Below are 27,886 nucleotides of genomic sequence, written 5' to 3'. Positions count from 1 at the left end.
CACACTGTATAACCCCCGATTCCCAAGTCAGTGTTGCTCCTCCTCTCCTACCTCTTTTCCTTTTAGTATGTTTAGTGTTATTTCCTCATACTATCTAACAAGAGGGCTTTTTCTGTATTCATATGTAGTCGTCACACAGGCTAAGTCTGGTTAGGAACTGCCACCAGATATTAAATTTACCACAGTTTCAAGCTATTTCCATTTATGATTTCAAATCTGTTGGGTGCTGACCAGCATTTCTGTCACATTTTCATGTGTCATCAGTCAGACAGTTAAATGCATGCTAAGATATTATTAAGGATTCAGCCGCAGCTGTCAGCTACTTAGCATGAAGCTGCAGCTGCTTTACTGTTTATCTATTAATAAAATTATATATTTAATTCAGAGGATGGCCCTCACTCTGTCCTGCTCTCATTTCTCTAAGAACCACTGCTATACTTTGTCAAACAATGCAATCATGTAGTTTTCTTACAAATGTGAGCTTTGTGGTTAAGCTATATGAGGTTAGTTGCACTAAAATTAAATTAGAAAATCTGTTCAAGGAAGTATAACATTAATCTTTCTTTCTACTGCCATTCTTCAAGCTCTGAAAATATTCTTACGGTAAAAATGCAGGTTTGTAATGACAGAGAATGAATATTTTTGAAACAACAGACATTTCAGCCCATTTTTTTATGTGAGACGAGGCTACCAAATCTTTTCTTTCTTGGAATAAAGAACAGGAACTGTGGTTCCAGTCATTTGTATTTTGTAATCTTTTACAGTTTATGTGCGAAGCCACAGGTCAACACTGAAAACGGATGAACTGAAACATGGTTTTATAAATGAAAAGGGACTAAAAACATCTTCTTTTCATTTGAGTTTGTTGCATGTGCAGAGCAAACATCGGAGCAGAGAAGGACAGTTGAAATCTCACAGGTACCATGGCTTGCAGAAGTATTTACACCCACTGGTGTTTTTCCTGCTTTGTCATTACAACCTAAAATCCAAAATTAATTTTGGGGAGAATTTTATGTTACACACACACACACACACACACACACACACACACACACAACGAAGTCTATAACACATAAGGTCCACATTGTTTGACTGAAATTAATTAAATAAAAGAAGGTTTTTAAAAATGTCTAAAAAATAAATAAAATATGAAAGGAACTGCATCCACGAATATCCACCTGCCTAGTGTACTTTGTAGAGCTTCTACAGCTACAAGTCTCAAAGGCTGAGCCTCTATTAGGTCTCTAATTTTCTCAATTCTTTAAATCAAAACTGTTTCAGCTCCTTCAGGATGGGTTCTGCTGCTGTTCAGCCATCTCTAAGTCCTGCTACAGACTCTCAGTTGGACTGAGGTCTGGACTTTGACTCAGTGTTTCTTCAGCAGGATGAACCTGCATCCCAACCTTAAATCTTTGGAAGACTCAAACAGGTTTCTCTTAAGAATTTCCCCCAGTATAGCACCATCCACCTTTCACTCAGTTCTGACCAGTTACCTACTGAGAGTGAATGGGTTTTGGTGGATGCCCCCCCTCTGCCGGTTTATTGTGCCATATTCTTTCCATGTAATAGTTTCATTTGTCAGTTTGCATTTAATAGTTCTCTAAGATTTAGAAAGTTTTGTAAATTTATTTAGAACGCAAACCTGCTTTCCTCCACAACTTTGCCCGTTTGGGGAGCTCCTCGGTCGTCATGGTGTTGCTTGCTTGGTGGTATTTCAGACTTTGGGGCCATTCAAACGAGCGATCATGTGACACTTTGATTGCACTCTGGGATTTCTGCATCATCTCTGATATCTTTTCTGGAAATACAACAAATTAGTCCTGTTTCCTGTTTGGATGTTCACCAACTGAAGACAAAGTTTGCACATTGTAGTAATCTGTTTTCTGTTTTAAGATGACACAAGTTCACCTTCGTCTCATCCTACTTTTCTGCTCAGCTTCCATCCTTCGTCTGGCAGGTCAAAATGTTCATTTTTAATTTTTGCGTCTTCTGGTCTACTGAGGGACACACAGCTGAGGGATGGACTGAAATGTCTCGCTCTTATTTCTGACGTGAACTCAATCACAATCTGAGATTATGTTATCGCTCAGCCTTATCTGCATACATGTCTGCATGTCTTTTTATCATTTAGAATTGATCTGAATTTTTGTACATTTTTACATAAAATTCCCCCCATAAAGAATTTAATGTACAGATTGCAACGCAAATGCAAGAAAATAAAAAAAAAAAAAAGGTGAGCTGAGTACGTTTGCAAATCACTGCAGAGTTTCTTCTGTCCTGGTTGTGGCTGAGATATAAAGATCCTTGAACACCCAGAGTTTTCAGGTTGGAAAGAAAGTAGGAACCTATATGAAATGGCTCCTTTAGAGGTATGATAAATTTTGGAATATTTTTAGGCAGAGCCACCAAAGAAGACCCCATGTGTGCTTAAAATGTCAAGAGCAACTAAATTAATCTAAAAATACAGAAATACAGTGGTGGAAAGAAAGTTTCCGGACACCCTGGGCTTTTGTAAAATATTGAATTAAGAATCACACTTTCTTTTAGTCCTCTCACAGCCAAAATAAAGTAAAATAAAATAAACAAAACAAAAAAAAAAACATCCTTTTAAAACTTTTTCAATTTAAAAATTAAAAAAAAAAAAAAAAACATTAAAAAATGTGATTATATTAGAGGTGGTGTAAAATTCTAAGGGTGCCCAAGACCCTTTTCCACCACTCCATTAGTGAATAATTTAAATAAAACTTGATTATATACTATCAGTCAAATAAAGGAAGGTGATGTTTTGCACACTTTGTACCTCTGTTACAAATTTAACAAGTAATTAAACTGGTTAACAAGTTAACTCTGAATGTGTTTCGTCTGCTAATGTTTTCTCTTACTTTAAATACTAATTCATTATGTAACACTTATACATCAAGCTACATGACAAAAAAAGTGCAAATTAATACTGAACCATTTTCTAAATTAGCTTCCCTGCAAGGTTAAAAACCAGCGTGACACAGGTATGATTTGAAATAATGCAAATGAATGGGTGAAAAAAATCAAGCACCAGTAAAAGTGAAGTTCGGGTGGTGTTGAGGTGGTTGGGGGGCCTCCCAAATCAAATTCTGTTTTGGGCCCCATAAAGGCTCAAACTGGCCCTGTTTCTAAGGTCTGGGAATGAACGGGGCTGTTTTTGGACAAGTAGAGCTATTTTACAACAATATTTTGTGGTTATGTAGAGCAGCTCTCATGTAAATTGACAGTTTATGTATTAAAGCTTTGCTTGTCCTGATATTGTCCTGAATAGTCCAGACTTTTCCCTTCATTTTAACACTCACTGTCAGCAGGTCTCCCAGCCAAACTAAACATTTCATTTTCTTACAAGGAACCCTTGCACATCTTTAAAATTGTATTTTTGCCATGGGATTACAAAAACAAGGTCATGTTGCTTTTTATTTAGATCTAATAAATCTGGAGTCCAAGTACAGGCGATCACAGGGGTATGCCAATATGTAATATATTGAATAGACACCAAAATATTGTACTTGGAAGATCTCAGATTAATTACTGTGCATGTCTATGTGTGAGAGAGTTTGCACCATTGTTTTCATTTTGATGAAATTAGGAATGGGAGGTAGAGCTTGAACACTTAACTGAGTTGTTGATTCAGTCCCAACAGGCTTAGAGGACAGATTTTCCACAGATAAAAAATAAATAAATTCACATGTTTTTATAATGTTGGCATGTTTTACACAGAAAGATGTGAAAAAGTCCCTGGCTTGAGATGGCAATGTTTCATTATGGATCTGGAATCTTTATTTTATCCAAGATTAAACCATCACTGCGCGTTTCATCCAGAGTAACAAACCAAAGCAAGGAGATATAATTACTTTATTCAATTTAAATAGTATTCCAAAAAACAGAGGCAGAAAATGTTTTATAGTACCATCCAGCTTGTCTACTGCAGTCTAATATGGGAAAACAGAAGTCTGCACTCATTATTTTGAATGACTGCAGTCTTTGTTAGGAAGCCAAAAGGGGCAGAATGTATTCTCACAACAGAGGCTTCCACACAACTACATTTTAGTGAAAGAAAAACAGGGAGACAAGCATGTCAGCCTGCTAAGTAGCATCTCTGTGCTGGCGTACAGATTTTTAGATCTGAGCACAATAGGCTTGCCAACTGTGGTATTTCTATCTCTGTATGTTTTGAAGATCGCCACTTTACTCCCGCAGTGACTCAAACCTCCCAAACAACTGGATTTGACTGCAGTCTGCTTCGCTGAATGACTCATTCCTACTCAGTAGCTAACATTGTTAGGTGCTGAGGCTTCTCTGACCTATGATGTTAGCAGGCAGCCTTGCAGAAGGCGGTCCACTGAAGACTGCGGATGCGAAGGGAACCGATTTGTTAAACAGCCCAAGCTGTCAGCTCCGTAAGAAAGATGAGACAGATGAGAATCCCTGGTAAGAAAAGCAATAGCTCTTCAACATCAGCTGAGGAGAGGTAACTGTGGGTCTAAGCTGGTATGACAGGCTCTCTGCTTCCTTCCTATTCTTGCATACATAAAATATGTGCACCCCGAGTCAAAAGGTCTCTTACCATCTCTTAAATTTAAAATTCTGAGCAAGTAGAGACTTACTTACAATATAACCTGCTTCCCTATGTTTTAAGCAAGATCTGCAGATTATTAATAACTTGTACAAAGGGAGGAGAACTATGAAAAAAACATTAGGTACCCCAGCTCTCAGTTACTTTTTGCCAAAGTCATAAACTTTAATTAATTTGTGCTCAAAGAAGTCCTGGAGGATTTAGTGATGGAGCGGTGGTACTTTGTTAAACTGTTCAGCAACACCTGCACATATCCAACCTTCAGGGAAAGAATCATCAGAGGAAAAGATTTCTTGCATCCTCACAACAAATCCAGCATCAAAAGTTTCCAAAAGAACACCTCAAAGGTCCGGTGGAATGAAAATGAGGATAATTGAAGGTCCATGACCAAGCTGAGCGAGGCTAGGTTTGAGACAACAGTGCAGATTGTATAAAGAAATTTCTAGTCAAAAGTTATACTTTCAGGAGAACATGTCTGTGGTTTGTGTAAAGATTTCATTCATAAAAGAATAACAGGATAAATTGTCTGGTGCTTAACCCTTACTCAACTTTCAGACAAGATGTGTGCACGAAACAGCCTTAACATCTCTCTTTTTACACCTGTTGGGCACTAACACAGTGCTGGTTCCTAGACCTAATTTTGAACCCCCCAGCACATGCACACCGAAAAAAAGTTTGGTTTCAATCCCGAAAACGCCGGGTCTCAACCGCGAAGCATGACGTCATCAGTCGGTAGTGGCAGATTTCACCTGACCGCCGGATTACTTTCATGTTGAAAAAGACAAGAAAAGAAAAAGGCGAAGCCGGACCAATGCTGTCCGTGTTCGCATAATTAAATTTCACTCCATGTTTTAGTAGTACAAACAAACACAAACACCACACCAAATAATAAGTAATTCTGCAGCAGTAAAAAAAGGCCTGGACAAAAGTGGAGCTGAACATGGTCTTACATGCCTATCTCTCCAGCTGCTGCAAAGCCACCTCAGTACCTCCTCCCCTCCCCCGCAGGGTCTTCTACAGTGGAAGACGGAAGCATCAATACCGACCGCCTGTTGAAAATGAAGTTCAGATAGGCTAACTGAGATGGATCAAACTCTGGAATAGAGTAAAACCTTAAAGTCACTGCATCGATAAGCTGATTAATATCATCCTAACATCTTAGAAAACTGTAGGTTATAATGGAGCCTGATGATTCAACCATCCACTTTCAGGACCAAATCTTTAAGATGTTTATGTTTTACTTCTGCAGAGCAAGCTCCACCCACATTGGTTCTGGTTAAACTAGTGTGAACATGGGCCAGTTCGGCAGAAAGCACTTATGTTCGTAGTCTCCAGAACGGAACTGGAACCAGAACCAGAACCAAAACCGTGTCTGTGTGAAAGCGCTATGAAAGGAGAACAAGGCCGTAAAACAAGGCCAGAAAGATTCTGTCACCACGCAAGGTGCCCAGACCTTTTCTCTGTATCATTATTTTCAGACTTGGAAGTAGAATAAGTACTAGTTCTAAAAATATGAGAAATATGTGTCACATGAAACTATGTTTCTTTAGGAAATCATGTTATTTTCCATCCACAGAAACAGAAAACTGTCACACACTCGGTGTAAAGGAAGGAAGCAGAACAGCCTCATGTTGAAAAGGTCATGCTTTCCACACCAAGCACCTCTTAATTTGATCCAGCTTTGCTAGAGATGTAATCTATGAAAAAAAAAAAAAAAAACACAAGTGCACCATGGGAATGGACCTACCCTGATCCTAAACCTTCCTTCAACCCCCTGCTCTGCAGCTCTATAGATTTCCACCCAGTGTGGTCTGTCTGTGCTTGGCTTTTAACTTGAATTAGTCATGTGTAGACATTCATGTTTAAATAGCTCTGCAGTACAGAGCCAGGTTGGATACGGCAGCACAAAGTCTACATGGCCCAAAGTTTCACTCTTTCACCCTCCATTTTTCTTACCAGTGGAGCTCCACTGCATCATTCAGTCAGCACACCTCACAGTTAAAGAAAAAAAAAGGCATCAAAAGGAAAAGCAAAAGAAAGGGGCAATGGAATGAACAGTGCAGGTAATTACTTCAGTAAAGTATAGTGCTCCAGTAGGTAGAACAGCAAAGAACATTGATCTCAACTGAGGGTACAATGAGTTTGATTGATACCATGAAATGTGATTTAACCACTATCAAAAAGTAGTACCAACACACAGAGTACAAAACTAGTCCTTATATGCCCAGCCCCACCAAGCTATATTATATTATGCATGAAAGATTTACCATATTCCCAACCCCAGCACTTTCTTTTCCCAACTCCAGCACACAGCATCCACAACCTGGACTTCCCATGGTCCTGCAAGGGTGTGGTTTTTCCTGTAATCCAATCACGAAATATGTCCTAAATTTCTCCAATGCAAGGGACAGGGCGGAAATTATTCTTTATAATGACATAATCAGCAGAGCAGCCATCAAGCAGATAAATTGTCATGCGCATCGTGCTAAAATATCCAATTATCCTTTGTCCCCCAGCTCTTTGTGTTGAAGTTGGAACTGCCAGAAAGCCAGTCGGTGGATCCTCCCTTTCCACTGGTTCTGTCGCACTGGCAGGGTTGCAGAATGAACACCCCTCCCAAGAGAAGAGGGCTTAAAAAGCCTTGGTGCTTAGTGTACGATCTAGATATGTAAATAGGTTCTATACAATAAAATTGTTTTCCATCCTCAAAAATAAATGGATGAAAAGTTGTTTTTTTTGTTTTTTTTTTTTTCCCCCACAAAATGGTTCTGTTGTGCATACAGGCTTTCTGTTTCTTGATATTTTCAGTCCTTCCTTTGCTCTCAAGCTGTTTTTGCCTTATCTTACATAGCCTCCATTTATGATGTTTAGACATGCCTACATTTGGTTTGCATCTCCTTTGTGCCCCACAGACAGAGTGTTCTGCAGTGTGTCAAAGGAAAAGAATATATTTTCTTTCTTTACAAAGTGTTCCCCTCTTCTCACCTCCGAGGCGTGTCTGATGCTCCGCTCTGCTTCCAGATAATACTGTCAAGCAGTCATTTGTCAGAAGATCCCAAAGGCCATAACTGTCGCTAGAGAGAAAAAAGTATTTTAACTTGTTTTGCTGCAATATCAGAACAAAAATATCATTAAAAAACATCCTCTTCTTTGTTTTAGCTTGTGAGAGGTTGTTTTTGTCTCCAACTCTTTATATGTATTTTTAATTGTCTTTTATTTTTGTACAAAAACATAATTTTTATCTTTTTTTTTTAAATCTTCTGGTCCAAACCATCTGAAACTCTTTATTATATTCCCTCAGTTATTAACAGCATGTGGCACAATCCGTACAATCCCAGTGTAAATCCGCGAGTGTTTGGCAACTCCAGGCTGGCATCTTAGCTCCTGACACGTTCACGTACATCGGCAAGTCGGCCTCAAGTCTCTGCTGCAGCAGTGCCGTTAGCTTTTTGCCTCAGCCGTCAGAGTCCTGCCTGCGTGGGTGCAGCCGTGGGGCTATACTCTGGTGGTGGAATGTGAGTGTGGGTGTGGGTGAGGCAGGGTGTTGTTCTGCCCGCTGCTGGGAAAGGTGTTGAAAGAGTGGAGCGAGGTGAGTCCTCCCATGGTGCTGGGGATCATGGTTATGGTGTTCGGTGTCATGAGTGGGATGTCGTCTGGTGAGCGCCTCATGGCCAAAGTGTAGTCCGGCGGGCAGGCAGTCCTCAGCACCATGTCGTGGGGGTGGAGAGAGTCGCTCACCCCCCTGCAATCCCGATCCAGGTCTGAGTGCTGCTTCATCTGCAGGGACATTATCTCCTCCTCCTGGGTGTGGGCCAGGTCATTTGCAGCACTCCTCTGGGGGCTGCAGCGCCTGTGGACATCATGCCGCCGCTTGTCCTTTTTGTAGTAAAGAGCAGCAAAGGCCAGAATATTGAGGAATAGCAGGGACGCTCCCACAGCTATGGTCACTGATAGTTCTGTGGAGTAGTCGCGCTGGTCCACCAGGTGAGGCTGATTGTGAATACCATGGGATTCGGTGGGGAATGGAGTTGGATTCGGGCGCTTGGTCACCAGAACTTTGGTTTTTGGTGTGCGGTTGGTAGCCTCTGGTGGAGGAATCTGGAGACAGAAAAAAAAGACAAAAAAAAAAACCTCACAATTCTCAGTATTTTAATCATATGGAAAGTTCATAATATTCTTTTTTTTTCTTTCTTTCTGTTTTTTAGAGAAGAGCAATACATACTTAGGTGGAATCAATCAATTAAAAAAACTTGTTAGAGATTGTGTTGCTCAAGAATCCCAGAATAGAATAAAATAAAATAAAATAGAATAGAACTAAGTGAATCAATCAAAATGAATGTATGAATAGATATAGCAGCATAAAGGCCGACCAGAAGAAGAAAGCAGAATTTATTACTAACAGAACTTTGTAGAAATAACACACAGACCAACAGTGACCAAACCTTTTCTCATCTCATCGTTCTCTCAAGTCTTGGCTTTCAGGAGAAAAAATATTGTTATTGAAACAAACACACAACAGAAACTATTTCCATGTTTCCACTTTTTCCTCATTTCCAGTTATTCCTGCTACTATTTACCTGCTATCCTCACTAAACCAACTCCAGCTCAGCTGCTTTGTGGCGCCACCGTGCATCAGAAACGTCTTCTTGGCTTTATTCCAGCCATAGAGGAGCATTATTTTTCTTCTTTTCACACACACATAGAACTTTCTGCTCACTGGTTGATCTTTGGCTGCTCCTGATTGGACATCACCGTCAATCTAAGCTCTCTGATTGGTGGAAAGTATGACAGGAAGTGACTTCATCATCATGTCCAGGTCTAAATAGAGGTCTCTTAGCAACACAGTAGAGATAGTGACTTTTCTTTATGGTGAAAATGTGATAAATAATGCTGTTATTATGGATCATGGTGGATTTACCAGCTAGAATCTGAATAAACTTTAGCAGAATATTAAGGGTTCATTTGGTTCTGTTACATATGATGTTTCTTTTGGCGCCAGCAATCCATTATTTATGAGTTCAAACCATGACTGGCCAGTTGTGTAGAGCCATGACTTTGCTGTTTTTCTCCAGCCCTGTAGATGTCATGTTTGCAGCTCCATGTGAGGCTCTGAAGCAGCTTTTTTTGTGAACGGCCACTTGGCTCTAGGATCATTCTGATATGACAGTGTTGTCATTTCTCCTAAAATGACACCTGTGATCCTTACAGAGAACATATCTGCTACGGGCTTTAAAGCCTGCCGTGTCACTTCATATTGTGTGATATGACAACCTCTGCTTATTTGAGAGAATACCTGTATGACTAGAAGATGTTGCCTGCTTGTGTACATTAAGGATAGAGGGCAACAACTAGACCATGAAAAATGAGGATAAATCATTTTGGTTTGTCCTTTAAGTTCATAGCTTGCTTTTTTCTTTGTAATGTTTTTCATTATCTGACCAGAGTGTGTGGAGGCATTTCCTTCAGCTCCAACAGCTGCAACATTAATTCTCGTTCTGGCTTCATACAAATGAGTTTGGTGTCAATCTTTTTAATTAGCTCTGAAAATAAGCTTAGTTTCCAAAATATTGAACTACTTCAAGCTAAAGAGGACTGTCATAAGATATGTTTCTGCTGCTGATGGACACATGCACAGTGCCGGCTCCATGCAGACAGGTACTTGTTCCTGTGAAGTTTCTGGATGGAGGACTGTTTTCCAGTAGTGCGACTTCTATAGAAAGGAATGCCACACATGTTTAAGTCTAATAAATTCCCCTTTAACCTGCCCACAGAGAACCATTTACACAGCTTCTAATGACCACCAGAGCCTGACACACTTTCACACACTCCTTTTAAAAGTCCAGTTAGCAATGCCATGAACAAAACAAAAGTAGCTTGTATAAACAAGTTTTTCAAACACAGCCTGTTAAAACACCTGCTAAAACAGCTGATTAAATCCTTTCCAGTTGCCAGTAATAACATGGTTATCCTCAGTGCTCTGAGGGCTGCAGCTGGCCACTACATCCCAAGGGACAAATTCATAACTACATTGTGAAGGGATATGATTACACTGAATTCTGCAGGCTGTGTTGGACCACAGTTTCTGATAATCATGTCGGAAGTAATAAGGCTAGTTAACCGGACGGCAAAGAGAGAGTGCTGCTGACTGTCTTGCATGTGGTGAAATCTGTGAGTTGTTGCTGTCACTTTTAGAGCCTCCATGTCTCATGTTATATGTGCAACTCTGTCTGTCTTGTAGCCCTGACTGCAGCACCTTAGCTAAAAAATGTGGGTGGACCTGACTATTATGTTCCCATTTCCATCGTGTCAGAGCAAATAAAAACACCACTGTCAAAGTCTAAGATGTCTTTATGTAAGGAGGTGATGAAGACAATATTAAATTAGGACTTTACGTGTAAATTTTCCAATTATTTCCTCTGTGTAGTGTTTTGGTACCAACCTTGGTGGTGGTGGGGATGAGCTGGGTGACCTCATTGAGGCTGTGTAGATGAGGAACCAACTCCAACCACAGGTTGACCTAAGGAGTGGACACGAAATGAAGAGTCAGCATGAACGATCTCATCCCAGAGTCAGAGTCAGTGGAAAGCAGGAAAATCTGAGTTTCATGGCAATTGACAATTCATCTGCAACATTTTGTTTCACCGAGTAAAAAGAGAAAACATGGGGATCATGCTAAGGAAGGATGTCTGCAACCCTTATATATAGACTAATATCAATGGAATAATCAAAGTTATAGTATACCATGCAGACAACATTATGAGGTCAAGACCTCAAATGATATAAACTGTTAATTAAAGAAGAAAAAAGGGGTGCAGAGAATAGAATTAACCCTAGTGGGTAATTGGGTGTGTTACCCCATGTGGGATGATTTCTTTTCTTTTTTTTTTTTCTTTTTTTTTCAGGAAAAACCTTTTCTTTAAAAACTTTAAAAAAATTCCAGTGTCATTTTCTATTAAAGATCAACAAGACACCAGAGATAAATTTAATCAGGTCATTAGAGTATAAAAAAGTCTTGTCCAAAAAAGCTGCTACAAAAACATTACAGATTGATTTATTTTATTTCATCAAATTACTGAATTAATTTGAGTCCAAAAGAAAATGACCAAACTCGTAATTATTCAAATGGCATCATTAAACGTACAATTTAGCATCACATTGACAAGGGTTCACCTCTTTTTCCTTATTACAATCAGCATCATTTTTACTGAACTTAATGTGCAGAATAACTTATTTTATCAATGCTTTTCTTCTCATGAAACCAGTCACAACATAAGATCAATCTGGCTTTTAAAGGGTTAAAACTAGAATTATAATGTTTTTGGAAGTTCTAATTTTGACTGAAGCTGACTGAAAGATTTGAGCACAACAAAAGGTTTTTCTGTGATTAATCTGTCATTTTTTCACAGCCGTTGTGGGGCGAGGACTTTTTTGTCCTCTAATGACCTGAAAGGGAGGTAACAACCCACATAGGGTTAACAAAAACTGAAAAGAAATATTAGCCTATAAGTGAACACCATGACAGATGGAAGTAATGATGACATTTGAAAATGGTCGTTTTTTTTTTTTTTTTTTTTTTTTAATGGACTTTTAGAAGTCCATATTCTGGACTGAAAGAATTGAACAGAAGTTAAAGAGACCTTGTTGGCCCGGTAGTGCTCTTTGACCCGGGGCTTCAGACCGATGTGCAGGTACAGCTGGTCTTTCTGGTTGTAGCGCGTCCAAGCTACCTCTTCAAAGCGATTCGGCTTAGTGTGGATGAACTTGGTGTCCTGGGGGACAGGCTGGTTTGGGTCCCTGTAAATAAAGGAGGAAAACTGTGTTGGTGTTAAAGAGTTCACAGAGAGGCAAGATGAGGATATGAAAAGGAGATTCAGCAGACTGGAATCACCAGATAAAAAAAAAATTCAATTCTCTCTGGGTCATCATATGGCTGCCTAGGACTGAACTGAGTGAATCATTTAGAGTAAAACTGGTTGTCAGCATGACTATCTACTTGGAAATGAACTTCTGTATAGGAGTAAGTTAAACTTGCTGGAGGCCAAGAAGTATGTACACACAACCAGAGAGTTCACATCAAAGGGCTTACCATCACCATGAATACCAAGAATCAGTGATATGAGAGCTGCCTTTCAATATCATATGTACAGATGGCCTTTCAGAGCACATTCAGCATGAAATCCTATGTTAAAAAGCCCCTGGACTGTTTAATCTGGACAGAACAGAGCCGGCCATGTGAGCTACAGAGACCCATTCAGACCTACTGAGCGCCCCATTGTCTGAGAGAGGCATATGGAGCCAGCCAAACCTCATCAGGAACACGCTTAACCATTCAAATGGGTGGCATAAATCTCCCAGGTACCAAGCATTGGACGTCAATTTGGGGTTATATATGTAGATCATTAGTGCCTTTTTGTTCCCCTCAGGGTTACTGGGCAGGGCACAGAAAAAGCCAATGTTCCCCTATTATGCATCAGAAAAAACAATTACCGCCATGACGGTATGCTGGAAGGCAACACGAGGCAGAGGGAGAAAAAGGAGTTTTAATTTCGCACCATCAAGAATGTCCCTCTGCAGCCTGCGACTATTAATTAATAATGTAATTGAAGATATGTAGAGGGTATCAGCAAAGAATACCAATTACACTGTACAGTCCATAAAACCCAGTGGCAGAATTCACCACTCTTGTAGTCATCAGATGTGGGTTAATATGAGGAAATGTACATGTGGAGGAATTATCAACTTGTTTATGGTCTTGTATTGGTAATGATACTGATCAAGTGATGTAGTGACTGCACAGCAAATGTACATAAAGTTATTTAAAATACCCATGAAAAAAATCGAAATGGCTAAGATGTTCTCATGTTTGCTCTTTTCTTCCATGACACCTTAATCCATTTAATACTGAATAATATGTCATTTCCAATATAAGAAATATACTAACTTCAAGCTGGAGAAAGGTTACAGTAAGTCTTCGATGTTAGGTTTTGTTTTCTTTTTAATCGTAGTGTCCAACATGGTAACATTTAGAAATAAAAATATATTGGTCCGGTTTTTAATGTCATCATACCCCGTCTTGGCGAAGTTTGTCCAGTAAGTCATGACCACGGCACTGAGCATCACATCGTTCTTGGAGAAGTTGCAGGGAAACAGCTCTGTAGGTCCGATCATCGGCAGTCCGAACACATATGGGATCTCATCTCCATGTGCTGCATCTGCCCACGGCGGTACCTACCAAGCAGCAGATTCATCACATCAGCATTAATTTATTTATGTAAAAGATGCAGAACATCAGTGGGTGTTATTTCTGTTCAGCTAATATCACCATGATTTGGAAAACAATATACATTTAAAAAAAGATAAAAAGTTTCAGTACTGTTTTATGTCACATTGTCTGACTATTCAGAGACAAAGAGTGGATGAGAAAACAATTTAAAAGATGAAGGAAGAGTCCTGCCTTACCAACTGTTGTGTAATTGTGTAGAAGTATGGAAACAGACTGTTGAGATTTTAATCGCTTCTAATCTTTAAAAACTGCATCATTAGTAAGATATATAAATTAGCAAAATGAAAGAATAAATAAATATGCAGAAAGGGTTGTTTATCGTAAGATTCCAGAAAACAAGCACAGGTGGGATCTGTCTCTGGCTGCAAACCTGTTCTAAAGACTGTTTGTGGAGCCATCCGGCATCTCATTAAAGACACTGTTAGTTTACAGAAACCAGAGCTTTTGAAATTGTCCTCTGTGACTGATTTCTTTGTCATTTCTTTGCTAATTTAAAAAAAAAATAAAGGATCATGTGCAAAAGAACTAATTAGAAGAACAGAATACTGGAAAATAGAATAAAGTAACTGCAGGTAACATCAACCAAGGTACAGTATAAACAACCTATGAGTTCAATGAAAAGGAAAAGTTAAGCTGGTTACTAGGCAACAGCAGAGGTTTGGCTGTTTGACCAGCTTTATGTAGTGTCAAAAATTGGAAATTTAACCCAGAGTCAGTGGCCAGAAGTCTGCTGCCAGAAGAAGTTTTAAAGTGAATGAAACTGGTGGATTACATCCGTTCGTCGTAGGAGAAATGGTTACTTCCAGACTTCGTACAGTCAGTTCACATTGTTTGTTCAGCCATATATTTACTTTTTTACTAAGCAGTTGCTGTTAATAGCATGTTTGTAAGTAGGTTAAGAAATAAAGACATAGCCATTTAACCCAGTGAGGCGTCTCCATCGTGTTGCTAATTAGTCATGTGCTTATTTTCTAGAAGCTGCAGTCTGTGGACCTGTGTCTGCCGTCAAAGCGTGCCTGTCTGGTGCTGGAAGGTTTAAAGATTGAACTGGAAACGGCTCATCTGCAGTGGTATTAATATGACTGAGCCTGCTGCAAAAAGCTCATATGGTGTCTGTTAATGAACTAGTCTCAAATTCCAATAGTTTCTCAGTATTGTGTTAATTAATCACAGTCTAATCTGAATCAATAGAATTTTAGTGCCACTTTCTCTTTGAGAACATCTAGGAGAGTCAGTAGAAAATATGCAGTCTGATGATTAATGATTCTTACAACTGATTATGTAATCATAGCCAATAATTTATTAATTTCAGCCCTTTTAAATGTAATAAAGCCAATAACATCATAACTTGCTAATGATGTAATCATGTTTTGTGCCAGTAACATTTAGCCAGTAATATAATGTTATTACGTTACTGGCTGGTTATTTCATTAGTGGCTGAACATTTTAAATGTAATAAACCCAACAATGTAATAACCTAGAACTCAAAGATTGTTCATTTTGTCTTATCTCAGTGATATAAGGTTTTTCTTTTTCTTTTGTTCAGACAATGATAGTAAGATGTTCTAACATACCTGACATGTTTCGGCTTTGAGCTGCAGACATTTCTGAGGAGGGTTGCGGGTGACAGCCGAAACAAGTCCAGTCCAAAATTAAACTTTTAGACTGTAATATTAAACAAGATATAAAAAGTGTCTTCGTGGTTTATGCAGTGGAACTGTTCAAGGCTCCAGAGTGCAACCAAAAATCTGTCGAGTGCGACTATTTTTCTTGGTTGCACTGCTAACATTACTCAGGCCAAAGTGGATATTTATCTCCCCAAATATCTGTCTGTATATTTAGAGTTCAACATAATCATTTGTACTATGTGGGATGTTGGTGGAACTGGTTCACATGTGGTTGTTATTTATGATCCCCACTAACCCAAGTAACAGGAGAGGTTTCTGTATATTTAAAAGATAAAAGAGGAAAACCTGAGATGTTTATGGAGGTTTGAGCAGCCATAAATGTGGCATCACTAGTAGAGCTGCCTTTCTTCAAAGTCTAGTCCAAGTAGATAATCATCATGAAAGAGATCATTGGAAGCAGCACAGCTCTAGTTTCATTTAGTTCAGTACAGATAGAACTTTATTTTTTATATTAATGTTTTATCTGCTTTCCATCCCATGCAAACATTTTCCCAAACTTCATTATTGTTCACAATAACTTACTGTAAATAACCATCAACGTATGTGGGTAATTACCAAAAAGGCAATCCTTAAAATAATAAATCAAAGTGCTGAGATCAGCACTTTGAAAAGTGGGGTGCACCTTAAATTTTATTTTATCCCATAAAAATGATCCAGATATACAGTAACATATTTTCTCACAGACTCACCTGCTCTGTCTGACAGTGATGGTAGAAAGCATAGAAGTAGGTCGGTGACCCAAAACTGGAGTGCAGATCAGCTGTGGCAACAGCTGGTGCCACCCACTGATGATCGGTGAAAAGTGCCAACAACGTCTTTCTGCGGGTTTCTGGGTTGTGCCTGTCGGCCCAGTCGGTGTACATGAATTTGATGGTCTCTCGGAGGATGTCTTTTCCCTCAGGGTACCCGTAAAGGTCATCGACAAAGCTTGACACAGCGTAGTCAAAGTCATTGGCCTGGACGCCGTTGTCATTGTCCACAATAAGCTCCACAAACTTAAGTCCCTCTCCCTGGTTCACTCCCAGCATGATGTCATAGTTAAGGAACTCACCTGATAAAACACAGAGCACATAGTTGTTAGAAAAATAATTCAAGGCAAAAGCCCGATTGGAAACTGCCGCTCCTCCATAGACTGAACCGATACCTTGTTCCATCAGTATCTGGGGGTCATCAGGTATGACATCACCATCAATAACTGGACCAAAGGCAATGTGGTAGCGGGCTGGTTGGATATCTTGATCTACTAGCTCCTTGTAATGTTTTCTCTGCAGGCACAGCACCAGCTCCACCGTGTCCTCCAGGTTACAGCCCACCTTACGGGCCAGCATCCGGGCGTATTTGGCTGGCTGGAAACTGACGGCCCAGCTGGACAGAGCTGTGCCGCTCTGGGCGATGGCCCTCTGAAACAGACCTAGAAGACAGACAAACACAGACAAAAAAGATAAATTACTTGTGTTTCTATGAATAATTCAGAAATCTTATGGTCAAACTGGTTACTGTGATCACAGAGGTTATTATTTTTCATGGTCTGATAAAACACAGTGAAGGAAGTTTTTGTTCCGGCATTTCTCATACGAACTGAATGATTAAATTTCACTATTTTCATTAACAAAACACTTTACAAAACACATCAAAAAATAAACTCCAAGCTTGGAGGCTATTTAATAAATTCCTTGTGGGGAAAAAAAACAACCTGTCTTTTAGAACTTATTCTTTAAAGTGTTTATTCTTACAGAACAAACATCGGGACTCATTCACTATTGTTTTCTATGAATCTGCTTAAAAATGTCCAATAACTAACATTATGCCAAAAGAAGAAATTATATATATATATATATATATATATATATATATATATATATATATATATATATATATATATATATGTGTATATATATATATATAATGAAGATGTGCAGTGAAACCAGTTTGTCCCCATTTTTTAATTAATAACTTGATCATAAATAATTACACAGTGAGACTCAAATCATATAAAAGCAGCTTTATGTACAGACGGGTCATTAATTACTCCTGAACTTGGACAGCAGCCTGCAGCTTGGTCCCATGAACGCATCAGGATCCCTATGTTGACTAAAGAGGAAAGTGGTGCACTGCAGATTAAAGTTTCATCTTTATTTACACACTGAACCTTCTGCTGTTTGTAAAGGGATTGACCTCCTGCTGTTGCATCATTTTAAGATGTAGCGTGCCAATGGAGCGAGGGGTGCATCCGATGAAACAAAGACTCCAGGTGAGTGTGATAGTTGGTCAGTGGTGATATTAACCAGATGACCAGAGCATTCATGTGTTTAGTCTATTGCATTGATGGTTAGGAAGACCAACAACAGCATTAAAGCCTGGTTCACTGCAGCTTGATCCTAATTAGTTAAAGGAATAAAAAAAATAATTAAAATTGTGCCCTGAGGGAAGTTATAATGCCAGAATGTCTCGCTTTTTGTTTCAGAATAACAAAATGTTTTGTAAAGAGCCAACAGTTCATTTAAAAACAAGACTGTAATTTAATTATTTCATTTGAATGAACAGAACAACAGTAGACGAAAACACTGACTTTGTTGGCACTCAGATGTTCCTAAGAGTAAGATAAAAAGATTTTTATGAATGCCCCAATCTCCCTAAACATCTTAATAAGTAGGACTTAAGAACAAATTTGTTTGAAAGAATGGTTGGTGAATGAGGCCCAACTGGCTTCTAATCCCTTTAAGAAGTCAATAATATAAGAGTTTCCTCAGTGACGTCCAGCTACGCCAAGCTTTGCCCAGATGCTTTTAAATAAGCCCAGATTATGATATGACCACCACCACATTTTACAAGTGGAATGACTTTCTCAAACTGGAATACAGTTTTCTTTTCTCCAGACAACATTATTAGTTTATACCAAAAACTTCTAGTTTGGTCTCATTAGTCCACAAAACTCTTCCATGAGCCTTCTGGGTTTTTCCACGTTATCTTTGGCAAACTGAAAGCAACCAAGACAATGAGAAAGGAGCCATTATCATTAGACAATATGGAAGCAAACCATGACATACCCTGCTCTTTTCCTCATTTCCGCCTCTCGTCTTATCATGCATCACCTGTCTAACCTGAGATAATAGAGTCCAAAATCTGAACAGATGAGCTTTAAAACTTCTTTCTTTAAGGTCAACATCTCCTTCAGGATACACCTCTGCAAGTGTGAAGGTCCCTGTATTTTAGATGAACCCAGACACCCACATAAACTTAACAGATATATTGTCTATTTAAAAAAAATTGTGTCTGTAATTTCATCTAGAATTCTAATACCAGAAATTCCCATGCCTTGAATCCCACAGTTAGGTAATATTGGTTGTTTCCTGGGTAAATAGATGGTCAAGTACAAAACTTTTGTCTAATTTAAAAGAAAAACTCTAATGTTAACATCTGATAGTCAAGAAGGTAGAAGTCTTGTGTTGATGCAATATTAGAAGCCTCTACATCAGAACATTAACACGGACCCAGTCAATACCTGTCAATTCAATACAAATCTGCAGGACTTTACCATTAAGTATTTTCACCTCTCTCCACTCCAACTGCTCACTTGGTCACCCACTGCAACGGTGTGCACTTTACATACTTAAATATACAGTACTAGACACAGATCGTTTATCTGAAGAGCTGTTCTGGACTTCAGCGACTTGTTGTCTTTACCTTTGGTGGAGTTGCTCCAGCGATTGCCCTCAGAGTAGTGAGACAGCGTGAGGAGATTGACGCAGGAAGCTCCGGCACCTGAGCCGAAGACGGTGATGCGTAATGGGTCGCCACCAAAGGCTGCAATGTTCTCACTGGTCCAACGCAGAGCCTGGATTAGGTCCAACAAACCGTAATTCCCTTTGGCTGCCTGGTCGCCGGTACTCAGGAACCCTGCATGAGAGAATGGAGAGAAGATCTTCGTTTAGCTTCTTCTTGTTAATATTGGCTTCAGCAAAAATTCTTAATAAAGCTTATATTTAATATTGGCATGGGATTTTTTTTTATTACATAGAAGAGGGCATAGATGTAATAATCTCTGGAAGCTTGATGCTCTAAAAACCAACTTGTTACCAAGCAGGATCAGACAATAATAAAATGAAGTCTAATGAAAACAGTCATTTGTTTGATCAGAGTAAACTTGATTAAATTTGCTTGTATGAAAATGTTTGGGAAAAACATTTTTTGAGACATCAAACAAACATTACCTATATTTTTGCCCCCAGTGCGGCTACATGATTAAATAAAGCAAAAAGGAGAGAATGTTTAGTAACTCTGCACATGGGCGTGATTAGGCCTATTTTAAAGGGTCTGGAGCCACTCTAAAATGTTCTTAAACCAACATCTTTACATTACTTGAAAGCCCATTTCACTTCTAATATTAGACAAATATACTTATAGATAACACCCATCTGAAGACAGAAATCTAAGTGAGCAAAATAAAAAGCCCATTTGTCCTAATTCCTATCAGAGGTGTGAGCTGAAGCTAAAACTGGAGTCTGAACATTCAACAGACATAAACAACTGAAAATGTCTCAGAAGCTGGAACCACACACTGGTGTATGAGTCTTTACTTTTCACTCCTTCGCTTCCAGATGCCATTACACATCTGACACCTAGGCCTTTAAATCTACAATCTTTTTGGAGGACTTGAAAAATTAATATGAAAAAATAAAAGCACTAAATGTAATATCATTAAAGATGAGAATGAGAGATAATAGTGAATAAATAAAAAAACCTTCCCACCATGAACACCATTATCCTCAACTGTTTAATTAAAGCCCTGAAGTAATCCTGAGTCAGTGAAGTGGCTTAAAATCCACTGAGGTATGAATACTGACAAGACAGGGACCCTTAACCAGATCCTACTCTTTTAGAGCAATCTCAAGTCCAACTCAGAGAACATTTTTCTTCCTCTCATTTCCATGCTAAATGCTCTATTATGTATGCATTACAGCCACAGGTAGTCAGATATTTTGTGGTGGGGGTGACATTAAGGAGAGCAGTGTGTCATGCAGTCAGTCAGGCTTCATAACCTCTACACAGAGATGTGTGTTTTCTAACAGCTGGATATCCTTGGACATGGTTCTGTGAGGCCTTACTGCTCATCCAGGAAAATTCTCAAGTAATTACTGTATGAAAAAGAAAGAAGGGAAGTAATGCCTGTGAGGAGGTACATGCTGTGGAATGGAACTTGGTTATCACTTCTCTGTGAATAAATACATATCCAGTTGCGTCTTTGAAGTTAAATGAATATTTCATACCATAATTTCCCAAGCATGAACAAATGAAGGCCAGCTGAAACTACAGGGAGGGAGTTATATTTCTGTTGTAATAATATCAGCAGCACTCATCCGTTAAAGAGTTGGAGAGGACATTTTTGCCGGTGCCTGAAGTACCCACTCGGCCCTTTGAAAAGGAAAGAAAGGTTTTCATGTCTCCACACAGTTTAAACTGCTATGACTTCACTGGTTTTTGTCTTGTTGTTGTTGCTGTTTATTGTAACAAAATTGTCAGCATAGTTTCTGATAAACGTTTTTCTCTTAAAGCCTTGGAGGAGGGAGGGAATGCGTTCCTGACAGCTATGCAGCTCTTCATGTGAAATAATGCCAAAGAGCTTAATGGCAACTAAAGAAACAAAAAGAAGAAAAGAAAAACGAAAGATCAGGTCTGGAATTTAATCTCAGAGGTGACTACAGCATTGTATTGAGTTTAATGAACAGGAAATTTAATTAGGAGCTGATGAAACTTTTCTGTAAAGCATTAGCAGGTAGAAGGCTGGTTCTTCTTTTCATCTCTTTAGTCAGTTTGTGTTGTTTCAGCCTTTTCAGATGAATAAATTCATCATTTTATTAAATAAAAATGTTTTTTAACATTAATTTTGGATTTTTTTTTTTCCAATTAGAAAACCATGATTGAATTTTAAAATGTTGCTTGTATCTCATTGCTGTACAGTACAAATGCGGTTGCTGGTCTAAAATCTCAGCCCCCTGCCTGTTTGCTTGCATTTCTCAAGTTTTCTTCGGAGTAAATGTGAGCATATATGGGTGTTGGCTCTGTGAGGACTGGCCACCTGTCCAGGGTTTACCTCTCTTGCCTGATATGTGCCAGACGCCAGCCTCCAGCTATGTAGGGTCACAGGGGGCTGTGTCCCTACATTGTAATAAGCAGGTCTAGACAGTGAGTGGATGGGGGATAATTGATCTACAAATGTGAATATATGTGTTTTTGAGCTGAAATTCAGAAGCAAATGTCTGCACACTGAGAGGGAAAAGGAAGCATCCCTTATGAACAGAACTGAACGTTAACAGGATGAATAACTACATGTCTTGTGTAGTGAGTCAGGAAGGGGGTGAGATGGATTGTTAATGTGAAATGATCCTGAGTTCTGGAAAGTGGAGCCCTATTCTTTTACTATTCTTTGCTAATTAGCAGAAGTCTGATTTAGACAACAGCATCCACACAGAGAAGTTTTCAGACTATGGATGTTAATGTTTAACCATTTCCTTTCATTACTATTTCACCATGAATCATATGCATTTTAAATATTATACAAGGATTGAAATGAATGTTGCCATTAAGATGTGTACTGCACGCAAGCCCATGCAAATGTGACTGCAACAACCCTGCTGCATGCCTTATATTTACAACAGCTCATACATAGATGGAGGTTAGGGTAAAGCAGAGCTTCTGAAATGTGTCCAATCTCTTGATGACTAATGCAGAGTTGATATGTGTTGAAGTTATGATAGAGCTGTGTAATGTAGAGTGCACACGCATGCTCATGAATGCTGAGGTGAACAGTTTGTAAATGTGCTCCATTATGATGTCAGCTCACATGAAGCATCATAGCACGCAGTAAACGGTGAGTTTCACACAAATGAACTGCTGTATATGTACAATAAATCAATCAGCCACAGTTTGGTTGATAAGTTTGGTCCAGTGCAATCCAACAACACATCATTTGCATCCATTTTCTCCTCCTAACACCCACAGACAGATGCATATGCAGGCCGACTGCTTAATCGAGTTCTTTTCTTGTCTTTTCTCACTCTACAGGCTTATTTATTTATTTTATTTGTCTCTTGGTCCAAGCTAATTGAGTGGAGGAAAGAGCAACCTTCTATAGAAAAACAGAAAAGAAAAAAAAAGTATTTTAATTGATTCAATTTAGCTGCAGTGCAGGGATGGGCTGGTTATTTGTTCCTCCTTTGTGCCTGAACGTAAACACACATGCATGGAGACTGACTCAGAAAGAAGGAAACAGAAAATAAAAATATGATTCATTTGAATGTGAAAAAAAAAGATGTAAACTCAGAGTATTAAGTCTTTACTTGTTTTTTATGTGGTTTTGTGAATCATACTGAGCTCAATAAAGAAGGGAGGGAGATATAATTGGGAATTTTCAGTGTTTAACACAGATAGTCAAGAAAATTAAAAACACCAGCAGCACCTGAATAAAATCCTTTTTCTAACAATGTTCTCATCATTTTAAAGGAAAAAAGGACATTTAATTTTTAAAAAAAGATATAAAGACAAAAACATTATTCAGTAAATAAGATTCATCTACATTATTTGAGCTCCCTGCTTCTCTTCCTCAGTGTTTCATGTCCAGTCTGATGATCAGCTCTACATGTGAACTTGCCTCTGCCCCAAGGCCAAACATGCAGGATGCATCTGCGTCTAAGGTTTAGCTAAAAGACTTCATCCATTATCAGAGGAACTGAGACCCAGCTGCTTGACCGCTAAGCTCTCCAGGATGACAATATGGAGGTGAACCCTGATGTAGGAATCCAGCTTTTATCCCCTCTATCTCTGTCAAAGCAGAGAGAGCTGGATGAATGGAAAGATGGGAATTTTTTTATTCCCTTTTCTCTGCACACATCTATTTTTCACAGTCATGGTCAGAATACTATAATCCTCTCCCTGCTTTCTCTTTTTCACCATCCATCTCTTTGACTCCCGATGTCAAGAAAGAAAGAATGAGAAAGAGGATAAGAGGGAAATATAGGAAGAAATAAACACCATCACTGGAGCATGGACTCTGGCAGCTGATGGTTTGGTGCTGGTCGGTGAAATTAAAAAGAAATGTAAGAATCTACAGACCAAGAGGAAATGGACATTAAGGTGGAGAAAACATGCTGAGGATAATAGGCATAAAGAGAACAACAGTAAACAAACAACCTAAAATAAAAATAAATAAATAAAAGATTAAAAAATAAAAATTTAAATGTACAACTTTGCTTGTTTGGATTCAACCGTACCTGCAATGCAAATCCCCTTAGACATAAATACCAGTCACATGATGGTTATGATGACTGAACCTTGTTTAGGACCACCAGCTATGTACCACAACACCAGCTGGAGCTGATTCCTCATGGTTGGGCTGTCCTGGCCATCAAAAGTCATCGTTTTAAATCTTAGGTCCAACACAGGAATGTTCAGCTTCTTATTTTACTTTTACAGACAATCACAAGAGACCGGACAAGTCCTCCAAACCCGAAGTTTCTAACCCTCCAACGTAAGGCTGCACGATAAATCGCTAAAAAAATCCTGATCTTATTTCAACACACAGCGGTTCCCAAGCTTTTTATTTCACAGGCATCACAAACAAATGCTCTTAATTTCCTCCAGGATTTTTACAAGCGTCCCCAAATGCAGCACTGCCATTGCCTCCTCCCTCAACCAATGGAAAAGCGTTTTCTGCATCGTGCAGCCCTATACCAAAGCACTAGAAACACTTCTAGTGCTTTTAGTAATAGACGCCTTTCAGGACACATAAAGCATATCAGTCAAAGAAGTAAAAACAAAAATTCAAAATATAGTAAAACTATTATTTGCAACAACAAGGTCCTTCCTGTCCCAGGTTTTAAGATGACTTGCAAAGACGGGGGCCAAGCAACTTAAAGCTCTCGACCTCATGGTGGACAAACAAGCAGGTGGGGGTGGGGGTTAGATGCAGGAGCAGGACCGGGGACTATAGCTGAGTAAGTTAGAGTGAAGTAGCTCAGTGGGGCTGTTGATGGCCTTTAAGGTGACAAGCGAGGTTCTTTAAGTTATATAGAGTTTAATAGGAAGCCATTGGGGTTGCTGCAGGACGGGAGTAATGTGACGGAAACGCTGGACGGTCATACCAGAGACTCCCTCTCTTCCTCCCCACTCCTCCAGTCTCTGCATGTCTACTGAAAACAAATGGTGCAAAAGCAGCTCCAAATATTTACAGAACATCAGCAGAGCTCCATCCATATCTGCACCATGCATAGCACCACACCGCAGACAACGGCACGCCGAGGGCAACCGGCTGGGGAAAATGCTGATGAGGCACACATCGTTTCTCACTGAAAAAAATGAATATAGAGCTACAGGATGTTCACTCATTCAGCCTGTGTTTCAACAGCACAAGGGGACAAGCAGAGCGAGCTCTCGCTTTCAGGCGTTTGCATGGGTACAGTTTTAAATGTGTCAACAGCAAAATGGCTGTCACTGTTCAGTAACTGGAGAAAAAGGCAGCGGTGAAATCCTTTTACATGTGACAATGGCCTCATAAAAATATGGGATATTTCAGTGAGACAGATGCAGTTAGAGCAGCATCCTACAACACAGCTGAGCTCTGCATCGTACAAACGATGTCGTCAACTTTTGGCTTCAGCCTCATCAATCATGCATTAGTTTTATGACACATTAACACGCATCTCTGCTTTAGAGGTCACACAAACGGCCCAGCTGAAACAATGATGCTGGTCTAAGTGCAATCATTTTAAGTGGGATGTTTGTGAAGAGGAGAATCAACGCTTTTCAGCTTAACTAAGAATCTGAAATCACTTTATTTGGCGCGTCCACATTAGCTTATAATTATATTCTAATGTTTCCAGTGAAAGCGCTGGTTGTTGCACTGAGCAACATATTGCATAATGAAATTATCTAAATGTTAATGTGTGTGTGTATGCTGCTGTTGAGCCATGGAGTACCCTGAGCATAGCTCACCAACCCAGCTGTTGTGGAAAGAGCAGTAAAATCATGGTTGAACAGGGAGCTGTTGCCCTGTAGCTGTGGGGGTGTTTTGACCCAAGCATGTCTCTGTAATCTCTGAAACAGTTCAGGAAAATATGTCAGCTTGTGAGAAATGGGGCATAACGCGTTTTCTTTAAAAACACAGGTACAGGAAGCTAAAAAAAAATTTGCACCTTAACATTATATGTAAGAAAATAGATGGTACCAGAGGCTACAACTAATTTCCAAAGTAAAAAAAAAAAATGAAACGGGACATCAAATACTTTGTCAATGACCACGTGCAACAAAACAACTGTATACAGTAGCTAATAATACATAACACAGAATTAATTCAAATATGCAGAGAATTACCACCCATCTGTTTTTAACCTCATTTCAACATCACTAGCTTAACAGCACGTCTCAGTCTATGTTTTACAGACTTGACTTTCCTCATAATGAACTCCTCCTGCTGGAAGCTGCTGGTCGCACACAAAATAAGCTACAACATCATAGTGGAGCTACATAGAAACCAGAAAACCTTCCTAATGAGTTGGTGTTCCTGTAACAGCAATGTTGCTCTATTGCTCATTAACCCCTAAATGCCTGACCCATCTAAAGTCTTTATTTAGCCCTCTTACAAAATATTATTATTATTATTATTGTTATTATTATTATTATTATTAATAATAATAATCATTTGTTCCATATATTAGTGTGTGATATGTCAGAATTATTGTAGTGTCATTTAACTGTAAATTAAACAGATGACGACTGTTATTTTATGTTTCAGACACATGTCCTGCTTTTTTCCCAAGATAGTTTGAGATCTTGTGCGCTCTCAAGAGACCCTCGGTCCTAAAGTCACATGGCCACAGTGTGCCTGGATGTGAATCATCTCATCTTAACGTGACTGAATCTAACAAGTGTTAACTTGTCAACGTTTCTGCAAATTGTAAATGTTTTAATTACGTTCACCTTGGAGACATTAAATTATTTTGCTTACATTACATCTTAGACTCGCCTGAGTATAAATAAAAGCCACCTAGTTTCGACTGTTCCCCTGTGTTTTATGAAGGGTTGCGACCAGCGTTTAGACCTGTGTTAACATCATAGGTGTTATCACCGCTTACCAAGTAGTAGCAGCTTTAGGTCGTAGTAGCGCAATAAAAACTAGCATTGTGCAGCTTTCAGCTTAATTTATGCATGATCACAGAAGAAACTCGTGGTGGTTGTGAGGCATAGACAGAATTATAGTTAAATTATTATTATAACTTATTTTTTACAGTAAATAAAAAAAAAACTTAGAATTTACCTTTTCTAGATTGGAAATTAAAGGGTTAGAAATTATTTGAAATGAAAAACAAGAAAGATAAATGTTATTATAAGTAGCTCAGATTTACACTGTTTTAGGAGTACGAACTGAACTGAAAAGGAAAAATAAAAAATACAAATTTAATAGCCCCCACCTTTCATCATCCATTCATCCCTTCCCAATAATTTTAATCTACAATCTCTGTTTCACGTCTATAAAACTCTCCCATTTCCTCCCTGCTTTCCTCCCTCTTTGCACAAATCAAATTATAGTGTCAACCTCAAAAATGAAACGAGCTGCTGTTCATACGTCTTGTTTTGCACAAACAAAAACATGTGTTAATTTGTGCTGCTGCCCTAACAGATTTGCCTGCAGGACAAGCTGGTATGGATTACCTCCTTCTGCTGGGTGGAAGGCGATGAGGGAGAGGGGAGGATTTCTCTGTGTGGGTGTGGATGTGATTAAACTGTTACTCAAGCTATTCTAGCTTTGTGGAGTGAATACATAATAGCCTGTAATTAGGAAAATGTAAAAAATGATTAGACCTTGATGGCTGCTACATTATCAAGTGTTCTGCCACAGAATTCGTGGAAAAGGACACTGGGATGTCATCAAATAGGAAACTAAAGAGTGAACCGAAAGAAAACAATCAGAGTACCTGACAGACGACCTGAAGGCTCAACAATTAAGTAAGAAAAGGAAGGTAGGCTGAGCTTTGTTTGCAGTGACACTGACATAAAGCAGCAGGATGTCGTGTTATCGGTGTAACAGGAGCATTTCTTAGAAATATGAAAGACCATCTAATTCTGTCTCTTCTGGTTAAGTCAAGCAAGGAAGAAAAACATTACAGATCATGGGTGAAAAGACAGAAATAATACTTCAACAGCAGCACGACCTCATTTGTTGCCATGTGATCCTCTGGCATCACACGTCAGTGTATAAAGCAGCCTTTAGGATCAGTTCTCAGTGTAACTGTGTATATCTGTCCGTCTCCACAAAACTAAACTTAA

At 39.0% G+C, this 27,886-nt stretch overlaps 1 protein-coding gene across 8 annotated transcripts in view; it reads right to left on the bottom strand.

Annotated features, from left to right (window-relative positions):
• Window positions 1–5,736: 5,736 nt before the first annotated feature.
• nlgn1 (neuroligin 1) overlaps window positions 5,737–27,886 on the bottom strand; it is a 327,369-nt gene continuing 305,219 nt past the window's right edge. For 4 of the 8 annotated variants that reach the window (XM_042006515.1, XM_042006517.1, XM_042006516.1 and 1 more), the window contains 7 exons: window positions 19,253–19,465; window positions 16,713–16,979; window positions 16,258–16,619; window positions 13,665–13,825; window positions 12,235–12,391; window positions 11,037–11,114; window positions 5,737–8,695 (listed from right to left, as the gene is read on the bottom strand). In XM_042006515.1, the coding sequence (XP_041862449.1) occupies window positions 8,093–8,695; window positions 11,037–11,114; window positions 12,235–12,391; window positions 13,665–13,825; window positions 16,258–16,619; window positions 16,713–16,979; window positions 19,253–19,465 (1,841 nt within the window). In that variant the 3' untranslated portion in view covers window positions 5,737–8,092. The remainder of the gene's footprint in view (window positions 8,696–11,036; window positions 11,115–12,234; window positions 12,392–13,664; window positions 13,826–16,257; window positions 16,620–16,712; window positions 16,980–19,252; window positions 19,466–27,886) is intronic. The other 4 variants (XM_042006518.1, XM_042006521.1, XM_042006522.1 and 1 more) reach the window with 1 other exon arrangement.

This window comes from Melanotaenia boesemani, chromosome 14 (genome assembly GCF_017639745.1).
Source record: "Melanotaenia boesemani isolate fMelBoe1 chromosome 14, fMelBoe1.pri, whole genome shotgun sequence".
Lineage (NCBI taxonomy): Eukaryota > Metazoa > Chordata > Actinopteri > Atheriniformes > Melanotaeniidae > Melanotaenia > Melanotaenia boesemani.
The sequence above is the reverse complement of the archived record's forward strand: the minus strand, read 5'-3'. Positions and strand labels throughout refer to the sequence as shown.